Source organism: Lissotriton vulgaris, chromosome 2_1 (genome assembly GCF_964263255.1).
Source record: "Lissotriton vulgaris chromosome 2_1, aLisVul1.2, whole genome shotgun sequence".
In the NCBI taxonomy this organism is placed as follows: domain Eukaryota; kingdom Metazoa; phylum Chordata; class Amphibia; order Caudata; family Salamandridae; genus Lissotriton; species Lissotriton vulgaris.
Window position 1 is genome coordinate 1,071,453,745 of NC_141687.1, and position 17,854 is coordinate 1,071,471,598.

Sequence of the window (17,854 nt, forward strand, 5' to 3'; positions counted from 1 at the left end):
TCAACGGTAGTTTCAGGCCTGATTTTCCTCTTTAACAGGGTAACCCTCCCAGGGTAACCCATCCCAGAGTTAGGGTCCACATACAGTTTAGACTGTTCTTCAGCTGAGGGATCCTGTTCCTCTGCTACTGTAGCTTTTTCCCCCATTCTCGGCCTTTTTGGCTGGGTCGGTTCGAATCCGCTATCTTTTTCGACCACCCTTTGCTTGACATGCGGAGGAAGTCTGAATTTTATGGGTCCGAGAGGTTGTTGGACCGTTTTAGTCGCCTGTATGATCTTTTTTGGAGCCGTGGTTTTCGATAAGACTGTTTTTGGTTGTTCGATAACCATTCTATGGCCCGGTGTAGACTTTGGAGGATGTTGCTTTGGAGCGATGCTTTTGTCCCTCGGATCGACGGAGCTCTTCGGCTCGAGTCTCGATTTTGGTATAAGTGTCTTTGTGTGCACTTGCTTCGGTTGTTCGAAGCGTAACTTCAGATCGACAACCGTTGTCCGTTCAAGTCCCTTTTTAGGTTTCGCTGGGGGACGGAGCTGTAAGCTCCGCCTCCAGAGAAATCTCTTGATTACAGTAGTGACTCTGGAATACGCCCCCCTGTCCCATTGGCTAGCTCCATAAATGGAGGCTAGCCATTGGAACAGAGAGGCGTCCGTCATGGCTGGACCAGATTCGGGGGCATTCCCGAGAATCTTTGGCTTTTGGCTACGTCATGATACGTCAGCCAAAAGCCGGGAACGCCCCCGAATCTGGTCCGGCCGGGCCGTGCTTGCTGCTGTCCTGCCTTACTCTGTGTCCCTCCTCCCCCCTCCTCGCTGTCCTGTGCACGTTTCCCGTTTTTCGACCACGGCCGCCGGAGGAAGCCCTGGTGAGTGCATGTTAAATCTTGCCTTCCCGCCCCCTCCTCCCCCTCCCCGTGTGTCCGTTCCGCCCCCTCCTCGTGTGAAAGGGATTTGTTTCTGGAGCTCGGCTCGGGTCCATTCCCGCCCGCTTCCCGCCCCCCCCTCCCGCTCGGAAGTGCGTGTGCAGTTGCTCATCTTGCCTTTCCGCCCCCTCCCCGTGTGTCCGTTCCGCCCCTCTCCCCATGTGAAAGGGATTTGTTTCTGGAGCTCGGCTCGGGTCCATTCCCGCCCCCCTCCCGCTTCCCGCCCCCCCCCCCTGTCCTGTGCCCGTTCCCGCCACCCTCCCTCCCTGTGCTCGCCCCTGTCCTGTGCCCGTCCACTTAAACTGCATCCTCTGATGCATTTGTTTTTGTTCCCGCACTCTTTCGATCAGGGAGCCATTCTTCCAGTGCTCGAACTCTCCCTGCTGGTTCCAGTGTGCGGACAGCACCTCTCCCCCTACAAACTTTAAAGAGAGCACACGTGGTGCCCGTTAACATGCGTGGCCGCCTGCTTGCCGCCGTCGACTGAGTCCTCTGGCTGTCTCTGTTGTGACCGTCACACTGTGTGATCTCCGACCTGAGAGTTGCTTGTTTGAAGAGGGGTGCGGGGGACGGCCAAGGTATGAAAGCTGGGCCGCGGCTTCCGAGCCTTTATCGGTAGACTCCAGGCAGCGGTGCAGTGCTGAGGGGCGCGGGGCTACGGGGGCCACTTCCGGTCACAGTGAAGAGGGGCCAGGGGGTGCTGGGCCCCCCTCGCAGGGGGCGAGAGCAGTGCGGACAGATAGGACGCAGGGAGAGATTACCAGCTGCCACTTTTGAAACTTTTTTTTTTAACTTCCTGCCCCTGGTGTGATCTGTGTTTGGCTGCAGTCTTCACCCCCTTGAGTGTTGGTGTGTGGATGTGTCTCACTTCAAAGCACGTGAGGTTCCATGTCGGGCTTTTCGGCCAACAACATGCATTATGGGATTTGTAGTTTTGATTTTAACGTTGCGGGAGCTCAAAATCAAATTGCCTATAGGTTTCTCAAAACTTCCCCCTGCATTTCAGTTGTTAGCAGCTTCATCACTGACACACTGTGCGACTTTGGGCTTTGTTCTGGCCCTTTCGCTCACGGACCTAAGTACAGCTGTTAGAAGCAGGTGGAGTTAGCAGCTGTGCTCGTTTATTCGTTCACTGTCACAACCTTGGTCACAGGTCAGGAACTGGTGATAGATAGGTCAGCAACCGTTTTTGCCATTCATTTGTGTCTCTTCTTTTATATGTGTGCAAAACAGACCCTGCTACATGAGGGGATTGTTTGTTAGCAGTGTGCGCTCAGCTTAGACACTGTGCCCTCGGCTTCGCGCGTCTTCTTATGGTACTGTGCCTCTGGGTTCATGTCAGTGTCTTCCCAGAGTCACCCAGAGACCAGGACTCCCGGGTGTAATTTTCTGTGACGACTCATCCTTTCCCAGTGTCTGAGACTCCCTTCTGCCCGCTCTCTGTCCCAGTGTCCCAGACTCCCCAGTGCCTGCCTCTGTCTCCCAGTGTCACAGACGCCCTTGTGTCCGGTTCTGTCTTCCAGTATCCCAAACACCCCATTATCTTTCGGTGTCATCCCATATGTTTGCTCCTCCATTAAGCTCGCCCTACCCCCCTCCCTCAGTGTGCACATCTCGCCGATGTCCGTAACGATCTATTGTCATCCTATCTGCATCTCGCGGGGTCCATTCCTCTCCCTGTGTCTTCCATTGTTTGCGTCGCCCAAATGTCTCTGAACCCCATTGTCTTAGTGTCCATGGTTCAGTCTCTCAGCACCCGTTGCTCAAGGTGTTAGGGGAGAGAGGAGTTGGCCTAACGGCTAGGGTAGTCGACCTTGAATCTGGGGAACTGGGTTCGAGTCTCGGCAGACGCTGAACATCCTCTGATTCTGGGCAAATCACTTAATATCCCTTGCCTATCAAAAATGAATGTGTCTTCAAGTAATTGAACTGGTGCTATGTAAAGCACTCTAATACCCAATGCGGGTCAAGTTTGTGCTATATAAGACTCTAAAAAAAAAAAAAAAAAAAAAAAGTGCACAGCAGCGTGTGTCTCGGTGTTCACGGCTGCTGGTGTTTCTCTGTCTCTCTCCCAGTGTCTGGCTTTTCTGGTCCATATATTTGTCTGCTTTCTGTGTCTTAGTCTCTCTGTGTGTGCAGCTCTTGTCTGTGTGACTGTGTCCTCTGTTTCTACCTGTGTTGCCATCTCCCAAGGTGTGTCTCTTCTAGTGTCTGCAGGCTCTGTTGTCCGTTTGTCTCTTAGTGTCTGTGTCTCCCAGTGTCTGAGTCGTCTGCGTCTCCCATTTGTTTGATTCTCCCTTTGTTGCATCTCAAAGTCTGTATCACCAAGTGTCTGTGGCCCATCTCTTTTTCTCTGTTTCTTAGTGTCTTTCTCTCGGTGTCTGAGTCACTCTGTCTGCCTCTTCCATAGTGTGAGTCTCCCTGTATTGCTTGTTGCATTTCGCAAAGTCTGTCTCTTCTGGTGTCTGCAGGCTCTGTCGTCCATCTGTCTATTGGTGTTTGTGTCTCCCAGTGTCTGTGAGTCACTCTGTCTGCCTCTCCCATGTGTCTGATACTCCGTGTTGCATCTGCCAAGGTCTGTATCGCCCACTGTCTGCGAGTTCGATGATCCATCAATGTTTCTCTGTAACACAGTGTCTGTATCTCCCGGTGTCTGTGATACCCATGTATCTGCCTCTCCCATGTGTCTCTCTCTTCCATGTATCTCTCTCTGCCATGTCCTGGTATCTACCATTTGCATCTCCCAATGTCTGGCTCTTCCAGTGTCTGCGCGATCTGTGGCCCATCAATGTGTCTCTCTGTCTTAGTCTCTGTGTCTCCCGGTGTCTGTGATACCCATGTATCTGCCTCTCCCATATGACTCTCTCTCCCAGTATCTGCGGGTTCTGTGGTCCATCACTGTGTCTCTGTCTTAGTGTCTGTGTCTCCCAGTGTCTGTGATACCCATGTGTCTTTCTCTCCCACGTGCCGTCATATCCCATATGCATCTCCCACGGATTGTCTCTCCCAGTGTTTGCAGGTTCTGTGGTCCATCTGTGTCGCTCTTAGTGTATGTGTCTCCCATATTCTGTGTCTCTGCGTTATGATTCCTATGTGTCTGGTCTCCAGTGTACATCTCCTATGTGCCTGCATCACCCAAAGTCTGTCTCTCCCAGTGTCTACGGGTTCTGTGGCCCACCTCTGTGTCTCCATGTGCTTGTCTCTCCCATGGGCTTGTTTCTCCCATGTGCATCTCCCATGTGTTCGCATCTTCCATGGTCTGCCTCTCCCAGAGTCTGCAGGCTCTGTGGTCCACATCTGTATCTGTGTCTCTTAGTGTCTGTGTCTCCCAGTGTCTGTGATTTCTTGTGTCTACCTCCCATGTGTCCACATCTCCCATGGTCTTTCTCTCCCAGTGTCAGCAGGTTCTGTGGTCCGCCTCGGTCTGTGTGTCTTAGTGTCTGTGTCTCCCATTGTCTGTAACTGCCTGTGTTTGCCTCTTCCTGCGTTTCCATTTCCCCTACATCTGTGACTCCCTTCTGTCTCCCAGTGTGTGTTCCTCGTGTCCATGCCTTCGCCCTCTGCTGTCTGTCTCCCAGTGCCAGTGACTCTCTAGTGGCCCCTTCTGTCTCCACACATGAGTGAGTATAAGTGAGGAGAAGAGCTGAAGTGTGATTGAGGACTGCACTATCAGATGTATGTGATTGGCAGCTCGGCAGACACCTCTGATGATCTTGTAAATGCTGCTTGGCAGCTGCAGTGGGTCCCTGCCAGTGCTTTGATTCTGGGGTGAATGCTCCTGTTAGAAGTAGGGAAGGGGGTGTGCGGTGTATTTGTGGTCCTGGGGAAACGTTCTCTTTAAAGCCAGAAACTTCAAGGTTTTTCTCCTACATATTTGTTCATAATTATTGAATTTTTTTTTAGCTGTTAGATCTATGCAAATCTCTTGTTTTGTGGTTATTTTTTGTGGCAGCTAGTCTGAGTAAACAGTCGGTGTGTCTTTTAGATGAGGAGCGTGTGGCAGGGAGGTAACAGATTTGTCCAGGATCACAAGTGGGAAAGCCAGCTCTAAAACTTCTGAATCTTGGTTTTAGTGTCAGCAACGAATTTGTGTATATATTTTTACATCTAACTTAATCACTGAGCCACGTGTCCTGGCGTTATCGCATTTCTTAAACGACTATCTAGGTTTTTTTTCTTCTTTTGCTTTGGTAAGCTATGGCACATTTTTTTTTCTTATTTCTATTGTTTGTTCCACATTTCCTGTAGCCCTCACCAAATAAGATTATTATTAATTCCAGATTTACATCACTGTGCTTCTCCTTTCTGGTCAGGCGAAATCTTTTGAGAAGCAGTATGTGGCTTTGTCCCGCCTCTCTCTTCCATTGACTAGCTCCATAAATGGAGGCTAGCCATTGGAAGAGAGATCTGTCCGTCATTGTCCGAGGCGATTCGTGGGCGTTCCAGTGACTTTTTCCCTCTCCGCCCCTTTGTTGCCTTCATTGCGGCGGTGGGTGTTGTCTTATTTTTTTTTCCCCAGGATGTTTGCGGCCGGCATTTTTTTCTAGGAGCTAGGGCGAGCGGGTGGGTTCACGTAATGCTCCTTTCTCGTCAGGAACCTCCTGCAGCCTCTCCATGCCCTGCCAGAGCCGAGGAGACACAGCCGTGGCATTTCTCCCCGTTCTTTCCACCCCCCTCCCAGTCCGATGCCTTCTCTCTGATCTCGCAGCCGTGGCATTTCTCCCCGTTCATTCCACCCCCTCCCAGTCCGATGCCTTTTCGCTGATCTTTTGTCATTAGGTAAATGCAAAAATGTGTGCTGTGATTGCCCGTCTTGCCACGAAGGACGAGGAAAAGAGCTGAAGCCGGTGTCGCGCCTGACGGTGGGCGAGGCCGGCCGGGACATAGAGAAGAGCCTCGCAGGCTCCATTTCCACTTCTCCCGGCTGGGAGGAAGCTATTGGCCAAGAGAAAGGCAGGAAGTCCACGGGAGCCTACCCCATGCTCCTCCACCACCGGATTGTAGCCAGCGTCTCTCCCCGAGGCTCCCCCAGCGAGAGGAGGGCGAAGGAAGCAGACCAGCAGCCAGAGAGTCCCGCATGCCGGCAGCAGAGTGACCTTATCGGAGTGGGACCGGAGCAAGGAGAGGCTCAAGGGGCATAATTGAGCGAGAGCCTGAGAGGCTCCCAGGGGCATTTCTGATTTAAAGCCCACAAGGGCTCCACCTGGGCATGGTTGGTACCGAGTCCCCTGAGGAGGGACTCACACATCTGGGCATAGTTGCTTTAGAGCCTGCTGGCTCAAACACAAATAAGACCACCTGCACCCTAAGCCAATGAAGACTTTTACACTGAAGGGCATCCTGAGGTTCTTTACTCCTCCCTTCGGTACATAGGTGATGATGATGATGATGTTTTTACAGTCATTAACCAGTGACTGGGTGATGGTAACTTTAATTGCGACATGGAATATTTTATTTTTAGTATTTTACTTTTAGTTCCCTGCCCCCTCGCTGTGCTTGCTTCCCTGCCCCCTCGCTGTGCTTGCTCTCCTGTGTGTGTGTGGCTCTGGGTGTGTGTGTGTGGCTCTGGGTGGGTGTGTGTGTGTGGCTCTGGGTGGGTGTGTGTGTGGCTCTGGGTGGGTGTGTGTGTGGCTCTGGGTGGGTGTGTGTGTGGCTCTGGGTGGGTGTGTGTGTGTGGCTCTGGGTGGGTGTGTGTGTGTGGCTCTGGGTGGGTGTGGGTGGCTCTGGGTGGGTGTGGGTGGCTCTGGGTGGGTGTGGGTGTGTGTGGCTCTGGGTGGGTGGGTGGGTGTGTGTGGCTCTGGGTGGGTGGGTGGGTGTGTGTGGCTGTGGGTGGGTGTGTGTGTGTGTGGCTCTGGGTGGGTGTGTGTGTGTGTGGCTCTGGGTGGGTGTGTGTGTGGCTCTGGGTGGGTGTGTGTGGCTCTGGGTGGGTGTGTGTGTGTGGCTCTGGGTGGGTGTGGGTGGCTCTGGGTGGGTGTGGGTGTGTGTGGCTCTGGGTGGGTGGGTGGGTGTGTTTGGCTCTGGGTGGGTGGGTGGGTGTGTGTGGCTCTGGGTGGGTGGGTGGGTGTGTGTGGCTGTGGGTGGGTGTGTGTGTGTGGCTCTGGGTGGGTGTGTGTGTGTGTGGCTCTGGGTGGGTGTGGGTGGGTGTGTGGCTCTGGGTGGGTGGGTGTGTGTGGCTGTGGGTGGGTGTGTGGCTGTGGGTGGGTGTGTGGCTCTGGGTGGGTGGGTGTGTGGCTCTGGGTGGGTGTGTGTGTGGCTCTGGGTGGGTGGGTGTGTGTGTGGCTCTGGGTGGGTGTGTGTGTGGCTCTGGGTGGGTGGGTGTGTGTGGCTCTGGGTGGGTGGGTGGGTGTGTGTGGCTCTGGGTGGGTGGGTGTGTGTGGCTCTGGGTGGGTGGGTGTGTGGCTCTGGGTGGGTGTGTGTGTGTGTGTGTGGCTGTGGGTGGGTGTGTGTGTGTGTGTGTGGCTCTGGGTGGGTGTGTGTGTGGCTGTGGGTGGGTGTGTGTGGCTCTGGGTGGGTGTGTGTGTATGTGGCTCTGGGTGGGTGTGTGTGTGTGTGGCTCTGGGTGGGTGTGTGTGTGGCTCTGGGTGGGTGTGTGTGTGTGGCTCTGGGTGGGTGTGTGTGGCTCTGGGTGGGTGTGTGTGGCTCTGGGTGGGTGTGTGTGTGTGGCTCTGGGTGGGTGTGTGTGTGGCTCTGGGTGTGTGTGTGTGTGTGTGTGTGTGGCTCTGGGTGGGTGTGTGGCTCTGGGTGGGTGTGTGTGTGTGGCTCTGGGTGTGTGTGTGTGTGTGTGTGTGGCTCTGGGTGGGTGTGTGGCTCTGGGTGGGTGTGTGTGTGGCTCTGGGTGGGTGTGTGTGTGGCTCTGGGTGGGTGTGTGTGGCTCTGGGTGGGTGTGTGTGTGGCTCTGGGTGGGTGTGTGTGTGTGTGTGTGGCTCTGGGTGGGTGTGTGTGTGTGGCTCTGGGTGGGTGTGTGTGGTCTGGGTGGGTGTGTGTGGCTCTGGGTGGGTGTGTGTGGCTCTGGGTGTGTGTGTGTGGCTCTGGGTGTGTGTGTGTGTGGCTCTGTGTGTGTGTTTGTGGCTCTGGGTGGGTGTGTGTGTGGCTCTGGGTGGGTGTGTGTGTGGCTCTGGGTGGGTGTGTGTGTGGCTCTGGGTGGGTGTGTGTGTGGCTCTGGGTGGGTGTGTGTGTGGCTCTGGTTGGGTGTGTGTGTGGCTCTGGGTGGGTGTGTGTGTGGCTCTGGGTGGGTGTGTGTGTGGCTCTGGGTGGGTGTGTGTGTGGCTCTGGGTGGGTGTGTGTGTGTAGCTCTGGGTGGGTGTGTGTGTGTGTGGCTCTGGGTATGTGTGTGTGGCTCTGGGTATGTGTGTGTGGCTCTGGGTATGTGTGTGTGGCTCTGGGTATGTGTGTGTGGCTCTGGGTATGTGTGTGTGGCTCTGGGTATGTGTGTGTGGCTCTGGGTATGTGTGTGTGTGGCTCTGGGTATGTGTGTGTGTGGCTGTGGCTCTGGGTATGTGTGTGTGGCTGTGGCTCTGGGTATGTGTGTGTGTGGCTGTGGCTCTGGGTATGTGTGTGTGTGTGTGGCTGTGGCTCTGGGTGTGTGTGTGTGTGTGGCTCTGGGTGGGTGTGTGTGTGTGGCTCTGGGGGGGTGTGTGTGGCTCTGGGGGGGTGTGTGTGGCTCTGGGGGGGTGTGTGTGGCTCTGGGGGGGTGTGTGTGGCTCTGGGTGTGTGTGTCTGTGTGGCTCTGGGTGTGTGTGTTTGTGTGTGTGTGTGGTAGTAATTGCTGTCTGCTGAGCTCGTCCGTAGGGTACAATAGGTCTCACATTTGCGAGAGATTAAGCTAATGGCAATGTAAATGACAATGCCATTTATTTATCTGTTTTTAAAACCAATACATAAATACAAATTTTGTCATTTACAATGCCAATAGCTCTAACTTTTCCAAAGGCGAAACCATTGCATTGTAAATGCTTGTTAGTGTTGTCAGGCGTCGATGTCGTCGGGTCGACTGCCTTCCGCTTAATCGCGGACGTGGGAGTAGCAGCTCTGGCCTAGACAACCTTTGCAAGCGACCTCGATGGGTCGACGACCTGTTTTTGCTTGGTCGGCTTCGACGGATCCGCCATTGTCGGTCCGAAGAATGGGATGTCGATCAGTTTTGGTTTCTGTTTGGTAGCCATCACTTTCGGTTTCGATTTCTCCAGATTTTGGAAATGTCATACCGATTGCTCTTGTAATATATTCGTAGCCGGGCTTAACTGCGGGGCTATCGAATCGTCGTTCTAATCTTGGCTAAGGCCTTCCGGCGATGCCTCGACCTGAGCCTCTGGATCTGAACCTGAGAATACATTGGGCTCCGTACTCACGGTCGGCACAGTGTCCTCGCCTGGTTCGTCGTCCCCTACCTCGATGATGTCTTCCTCGTCATCAACGCAGTAGTTGGAGTAGTGTTCAGACCCCTGCCCCGACTGCTGAACCGAGTCCTCAGGGTCGACGACCTCTTCGTCGTCTTCAAAGATGTTCTCAGGCTCGGGCGCTGACCTCTGCATCGTCTGTCGCGCCGCACGTCGAACCCGAAGAGTCTTTTTTGACCTAAATTGAGCACAAGCTAAGCAGTCGGCTTCGTTGTGTTCAGGAGATAAACACTTATTACAGACTGGGTGTTTATCAATGTGTGGGTATTTAGAGTTACAGTTGGGGCATCGATTGAAAGGACTTCGTTCCATCGACGATTGGCCCTGGTGTCGAGAAGGCCACGCGGCCCGATTAGACGTCCTGAGTAGAAAGAATTGGAATAAGTTGTAGGTATTGACCGAAGATACAATACCGACGCCCCTAAGGCCTTTTGGCCTTTAGAAAGTTAGAAATATATTTCCGAACTCCGAGTAACGAAAGTACATCCGAACCCAATGGCGGAAAAAAACTATCTGAGGATGGAGAGGATGCCCATGCGCACTGTAGTCCAGAGGAGGAGCCACCTATCTCGTGATACTTAGAAGACTCTTCCAGGACAACAATGTGCAATCATCCGGACCCAACACTAGGCGGCGATCTATGCACAGATATGAATTCAGCATCCAACATGCCTCGAACATACAGATCTTTCATGGAGTCTGAAAATATACTGAAGGTGTTCTTTACTCCACGCAGGCAACACAAAATTGGTCTAGGTTTATGACCATCAATGAAGATCCTATGATGCAGTTAAAAAAATCAGTGCTTAAATGGAGGGAGAAACCAGCACGCAGTCCCATTCTGTCTCACTATGAAGGCACATTATTGTTGCGTCAGTCTTGTATCTACCATCTGTGTAGCACATGGTCTTTGGCGTTGGCATGCTTTAAATTAGGCAGCAACGCTGTGGTTTTAGAATGAGCATTTTATCTTGGTTGCTCTGGTGTAGCGGAGGTGTTAGATTACAAGCTATCTTTCTGAGAGCACCGTTTTCGAATACCGAATGTAATGATATTACAATTACATGTATACAATACAATCTGTTTACTTAACTTTGGCTGCAATTGGATCGCACTCTGACCTTGCATGATTAAAATGCCAAAATGTATGAAATGAATAAGTTGTTCCATTATTCCGACCCATTTTTAAAGTTAATGGTGATTGTGTGCTTACTTTGAATTATTTGCTACTTTTCAAACTCAGACCAAACCTTACTTGTACTACTACCATCTGTGTAGCACATGGTCTTTGGCGTTGGCATGCTTTAAATTAGGCAGCAACGCTGTGGTTTTAGAATGAGCATTTTATCTTGGTTGCTCTGGTGTAGCGGAGGTGTTAGATTACAAGCTATCTTAAAGATAACTTCTTCCCTGTGGAGTGAAATGCACATGGGAGATCTGGCATAGCACATGGTGCATCAGTATCATCTCAATCACATGATTTCTGTAAGGTGCTTATTTCACTCCTCAGACAATCGCTGATGGGATGCAGCAGCAACTACATGGATGGTATCTATTAAAGTCTTTATCCCTTGAACCCAATCTAAAAAGTATTCTGCTAGCTTGACAGAGTAGTTCTCTGTTTCAGAAGGAATTATGCAAAAAAAGGCAAAAGGCATACACCTTTCAAGTGGAGGAGGAAGTAAAACTGCCAAGAAAAAGGCAGAGCCAAGACCCATACAAGAGATAAAAAAGCACGTGCTATGCTCAATCATTAAAACAAATATTACTAGATTGCACCCTAAAAAGGAGCACACCAATAACCTGAAAAGGAGACTTGGCTACATAATAGAGAAATAGTCAATAAGTCTGGGGAGCGGCAAGAAACCTTTTGCTTCACTGTTTCTTCCAGCACTAATCCGGTGTGGTCTGCAGGCTAGATCAAAGTAGGAAATTGGGAGGCCTATGCAGAAAATGCAAAAGAACAGAAGACATGGCATGAATGGAAGCACCTCATGTTCTCCTGCTAATTCTCATGTAATGCAACTAGTTCTATGTAAAGTGCTCTGATACCCGATTCGGGTCAAGTTTGCACTATATAAAACTGTGAAAAAAAACAAAAAATCTGTTATCTTAGGTGACTCATCTATTTGGCAGATATCAGAATTATTTTGCCAGGACAGGATGAGAGAGCTTTGGACTGTTTACATCACTGCTTGATAACCAGACCACCAGGTCAAGCTATGTGCCATTCTAAAGAACACCCACCATCAACTATCAAGTAAAGCAGTGGTCATCATTCTGTTGTTTCTAATATTACCACCAACGCAAGCAATTCCGATGAGTCAAGAACATTGTAAAATACCAGCAGTTCTGAGGGAGGAATCTCGATCAGGAATTCTCTCCCTCTTCATCTGTCATTAAAATAAGTTGGTGGGCATGACACAGTGGGGCTTACATGCGCAACACCCAGTCCCATAATGCTATGTAAAACCAGCAACTCCATGAATGATCACAGGACCCAATGCGTCCCTCCTTAAAACAACCAGATAGTGCTCTGAAACAACTATGAGGCTCTCAAAATAAAAATAAAATTGAATAGCAGGCTCAAGATAGATTGTTGTGGTTCATTGCCATCGTACAGAAAGACTGAGTATGAAGCACTCCAGTCCAAAACACTTGCTTGAGTTCTTATGAAGTTTCAATTACTGCAGGACATGGTTGCACAGAGGATGAAGCATCTCTAAGTTTGTGTGCAAAGCTGCTAATGTCCTTGGTATGTACGGACCAACAGTGACATTCTGCACACAGTTCCGGATAGTAGCAGCTTGCAAAGAAATGCATCCATGGCCAACCTGGCATAACAAGCATTTGCAATGCAATAGGTCTTGCATTAGGAAAGTGTGAGCTATAGGTATTGTAATTTTTTTTTTTTTAAATATGTGTTGGCTTTGAAAATATCTAAATTAATAGCATTGTTATTCACAAAGCCAATAGCTTACACTATCCTAATGAGAGTCCTATTGGCTATGGCAATGCTTGTTGGGAGCAAGCAAGGACATTGCTGTTGTGGTGATGATGTGGTTGGGCTGAGTGATGTGGTGGTGTCCCCGAGGGATGTGGAGGTGTCCCCGAGGGATGTGATGGGTGTCCCCCGAGGGATGTGATGGGTGTCCCCCGAGGGATGTGATGGGTGTCCCCCGAGGGATGTGATGGGTGTCCCCCGAGGGATGTGGTGGTGTCCCCCAAGGGATGTGGTGGTGTCCCCCAAGGGATGTGGTGGTGTCCCCCAAGGGATGTGGTGGTGTCCCCCAAGGGATGTGGTGGTGTCCCCCAAGGGATGTGGTGGTGTCCCCCGAGGGATGTGGTGGTGTCCCCCGAGGGATGTGGTGGTGTCCCCCGAGGGATGTGGTGGTGTCCCCCGAGGGATGTGGTGGTGTCCCCCGAGGGATGTGGTGGTGTCCCCCGAGGGATGTGGTGGTGTCCCCCGAGTGATGTGGTGGTGTCACCGAGTGATGTGGTGGTGTCACCGAGTGATGTGGTGGTGTCACCGAGTGATGTGGTGGTGTCCCCGAGTGATGTGGTGGTGTCCCCGAGTGATGTGGTGGTGTCCCCGAGTGATGTGGTGGTGTCCCCGAGTGATGTGGTGGTGTCACCGAGTGATGTGGTGGTGTCACCGAGTGATGTGGTGGTGTCCCCGAGTGATGTGGTGGTGTCCCCGAGTGATGTGGTGGTGTCCCCGAGTGATGTATCCTCTTAATAGACCTGTAAACAAAACCCTTGTTATGTATATAACAAAGCATGGGATGTGTTATTAAGAGAAACGAGTAGGCACAGATCAATACTGCAATGATTTTCTTAGCCAAGAATGGAAGTATGTCTGCGAGATGAAGAGAGGGTGGTAAATTGGATGAGGAAGATGAATGAATAGGAGACAGGAACAGTAATCACGGGTGAGGCGAGGGAGAGAGGAAAGAGGAGGAGGGGGCCGAGATCCAAGATCAGGGAGGGAGGAGGTTGGAGATAGGCCAAAATTCATAGGAGCAAAAGCAGCGAGCAACAGAAGTGAGCCTGTATGGAAGAGAAGAGCAAGGGCAAACAATATGAAACAACAAGGTTGAACAAGGCTGAAAGCGAGAGAGAGGGGAAGAAACAGAGGTAAGGAGAGAGAGAGCTGGATGAAAAACAGACCATGAAAACAAGTAAATAAAGGCTCACGAGAGCGAGGCCAGCAAGTTCGGGAGCGCATTGCTTTGAAGTCTGATGGGCGGGGGAGCGGCTTCCTTTGAAGTCTGATACCGAGGCACAGACAAATGGTGGTGCGCGATGTGCATGCGGGGGGCAGCAGCCTTTGAAGTCTGATGCCGAGGCACAGACAAATGGTGGTGTGATATGTGGCTGACTATGGTGTGCACACGAATAGATCACATGAACTGTACGCGATCCGCAGCCGTTTTGGTAGAATTTTCTTTTCCGCTTACTATAATCTCGCCGGAGCAATGCGCAAGCGCATTGGCTCAGGCGAGACCTAAAAACAGTATGGCATACATCAAACAGGTGCTCAAAGTTTTTAACACCTCTGCAGCTCTCATGTATGGCAAAACATCTCAGCAGTTCTAGAAGGTGTTTACGGCTTAGTCATGTGCAATTAATATTATGCTGTATTTGAGTTCAGCGCTTATGTGGTTTGTGTCACTACAAGGTACCCAAAGTTCACTTTTGTTAGTGTGATGAGTAGTTTAATTATTCTGAAAGCAAGAGCTCACTGGAGATGGAACTGGTGTAGATTATGGCAGACTTTAGTCGATGGCAAAGCTACATATATCCCCAATTACATCGATGTGAAACAATGGCTTTCAATTAGTTAAAAAGTAGGTAAATCATTGACAAACACCTGTAAAATTCAGTCTAAACTACTACCTGGAATGCAGCATATATACATCTTGGCTAACATCCCCACATCCCATTCCCCCACCCCGCCCAAATTCTCTGCACACCCCCAATGCCTTGCTCTCACCATCTATTCTTTCCACTTAATTCACTAACACACCAGTGTTTCATTCACACACACACCCCATTCAACTAACCGGTCAACTTAACCTCATAGTGCTTGCTCTATTTTCTTACCAATTTGTAGGCGCCAAAGCAGTGTAAAAAAACATTTCTGATGCACATATTTTACAAAGCTTAAAAAAAATATATTAACCTTAGTCCCCACTCTTTAAACACCCTCACTAAAACATACTGTACATTAACCACCCTCAAAATATGCAACACCTACACACCTTATATGGAAAGAGTTCACAAGTACTAACCTGCCAGGTTTGTGGATGAATTTCTGAAGTCTTGCTTTCACTTCATCGTATGTGAGGAATGCCATGTAACCTGGGTGAGTCACTGCCAAGCTGTTCCAATTCCTGAGTAAAGATGACCATGGCTGAAGAGGTAGGACAAATGGGGAAAGATGGAGAAAGTAATTTATAACAAGCATTAGCATAGTCAATAGGTCTCGCCTTTGGGACATTGTAAGTGTTTAGCCATACAGCATACTATCCGAGGTGCTGTGCCAGAAGGGATTGAACAGCTTTACGATTACTACGCACTGGGTCATGCAGTCTGACCCAGGATTACAGGTTTGCTTGATACACAGAATGAAAAGTGTATCAACCAAAGTGCATAGTTTAAAATATTTTGCAAAGGACGCCCTGCTGCTGCTGTGTGTGTATGTGTATATATATATATATATATATATATATATATATATATATATATATATATATATATATATATATTTGTTTTTTTCAGGCAATTCACAAAATAAAAGCACCTACTTGGTTTTTTTGGGAGGTTTCAAAAAAAAAAAAAAAGAATTTATGAACCACAGAGATTTTAGTGCAGCTAGAGACCGGGAGAAAACAAACAATGCCTTTTTTTTAACCACATCGCTGCTACAGGAATTTTCCTGCTGTGCTGCTTTTTTATGAACAGGGTGTGGTCGTGACGGAACCATTCCGTCATCAGCACAGCTCCACCGTGACTGATGACGGAATGGTTCCGTCACCAGCATCGAAGGGGTTAATGTCTGTACAAAAGGGGGTGGTGATGGACGGAGCATCTGAATCAAACACTCACACCCAGTCAAAAGATCTTCCCTGGACCGGAAACAAGCTTCCGAGGACCGGTTTCTGACATTCGTCCGTCCATCACCACCCCCTTTTGTACCGCTTTTGGCCGCCATAAATGTGGCAGGGTAAGCTCAGACGTGAGTCCCTTGCTCACTTTGCCACTGGATTCAAGCAAGCCGTGCTGAAGACGGCTGGAATGCCAGAAACCGGTCCTCGGAAGCTTGTTTCCGGTCCAGGGAAGACATGGCTTGGCAGTTCGGGCTGGACTGTTCCCATGAGGCACAGGGACAGACTGATTTGCATATAGCCATGTCTGAACTGGGGTGGCAGAGTGGGCTAAAGAACGGTGATGGATTAAACCCAGATCTTTTGACTGGGTGTGAGTGTTTGATTGATTCAGATGCTCCGTCCATCACCACCCCCTTTTGTACCTTTTTTTAATGTCTAGCAGGTGCAGCGGTTAGTTAGTCATATGCGCACATACCTTTACCCAGCACACGCCGGTTGTTCCCGTTTGTGTCTAGAGGCAGGCGGCGTTACCACCCAAGTTTGCGGCACACAGGGTTTCTGAAAACGGTCCGGGACCTGCATTGATTCGGGAAAGAAGTTGACCCACTTGTTTAGAAACGCGCCAAGAGGGCTCAGAGGTGCTGGAATAGCACATGCTTATTTCGGTTCAGAGCGCACGTTACCTGTAGTATTTAGAGCAGGTTTTCCAACTGAGTGTAGTAAAGTAAATATACTGTGCGCTAAGGCCCGCACGCTATTTTAACACCCATTTGAGTGAGTTTGTTTGCATTATGGAGCTCTTTCAAGAACGGCTCATCTGTAATTCTATAGTTGCATGTATTATTTGCCTGGTTGAGATTCCACTTGATCAGTTGTTAAAGGATGCAAGGACCCTTTTGCTAGTATATGGGGTTCTGCCGTTTACTGCGGATAATTTTCAGATGTGTGCACTCGCATATTGGCCCTAGCTAATGGTGCTTTGCAGGTTCAAATGCTACTTTCAATTTACCTGTAGAATTTCTTGTTTACCCCCCTGGAACATATATAGTCCATTACACAAACCCTGCTTGCACAAAGCAGGTTAAAGAAAACATTTAGTACTGTGCAACTTACTATTTATTTCTGCCCTTTATTCTTGTACCATTAAATCAGATTAGTAAAACCTGTTGTATACAACGTTTAGCAACGACTTCGAAGCGCTATATTTAAATAGGTTAGTCCCACTATCAGCTTTAGCTCAGATCCCTCAGCCACTTCCTAGAAAGGGACGAACAGCTGAGCAGACTGTATGTACACCGATGGTTGACAGTCTTGTGTATCAGAGTGAACACAACGCAGTGTGTGCAAGCGCGTTATGCAGTTTTCTTATTTGCACGTCGTATATTATTTCTATCATATAATTCAATAGAGGTGCTACTGTTGCACTTCGTGTCTGTAGGCGCCAGGTTTGTTCATAGAATTCAAACAGCACTGCAGAGGTGAGGGCTCCAGCTGTCCTGCTGCAGGTAGGAGCTTCTTTGTGGGGGGAGAAAAATAATACATTTTATATAGCGCTTGTTGCTACAGTATGCTGTGTCTAAGTGTTGTAAATAGCATATTTCTAGGAAGTTTGCCAACCTCTCGATGATAGACTGAGTTGTCTTTACTTGGACGAAGAATCGTGATCTCCGTGACTAGCACCTACGTCGAAATGGTGTTGCCCGCCTAGGAACGATCATCCCTGTAACTGCCCATGGACAGTGCGTCTCTCATGGACGCGGCTCACCCCCTGCACCCAGAGTCTACACTTCCATAAAAGCTCCTTCATATTTTACCAAGTGGAACCTGACTCCAGGAGGAGAGTGGGGCTGAGGTGGCAACCCCTGCCGGTTCCCGTTCACTATTAGAATATGTGTCATTAGTCTTTTAATGTTTTTAAGATGGGTGTTTTGTCTGAGTAGTATTAAAACGTTTACCCGAGGTTGTCACGGGCGCCACTAGCATGGCTTACGTGCCGGATCCCGGAGCCGCCAGCAGGATGACTGTACCGGAAGCCACGAGCGTAAACTATGTTTAGACAATGCACCTTGAAAAATGTCCTACATCTTTTCATAACACGGATGCACCTAGATGCTGGAGAATGGAGAGCCTTCCCGGGACTAGAGGCTAGAAGTGTGCTTCCCTGTGACCACCCACAATGGAGGTGCAGTCATACAACCACAGCCTTGAGCAAAAAGAAACCACGTCATGTCAAAACAAGGAGGCACTGCAGCTGCTACCGTGCGCACCACTGCTCGCTCCCTCATGCAAAACTCCGTGGGATGCGAGGAATGCAGCTGCCACCCAGCGCGCCCCTGCTCGCTCCAAACAGCAAAACGCTGTGGGGGTGAACAGTAAACAAAGAGGTGGGACATGCGCCCGCATTTGGCCATTTGCGTGCTTTCATT

General features: G+C 50.0%; 1 protein-coding gene across 1 annotated transcript in view; it reads right to left on the minus strand.

Annotated features, from left to right (window-relative positions):
* Positions 1 to 17,854, minus strand: part of CBL (Cbl proto-oncogene) — a 364,906-nt gene that overhangs the window by 201,710 nt on the left and 145,342 nt on the right. Inside the window, exon 5 of the mRNA XM_086956760.1 lies at positions 14,610 to 14,731. Coding sequence (XP_086812886.1) covers positions 14,610 to 14,731 — 122 coding nt within the window. The remainder of the gene's footprint in view (positions 1 to 14,609; positions 14,732 to 17,854) is intronic.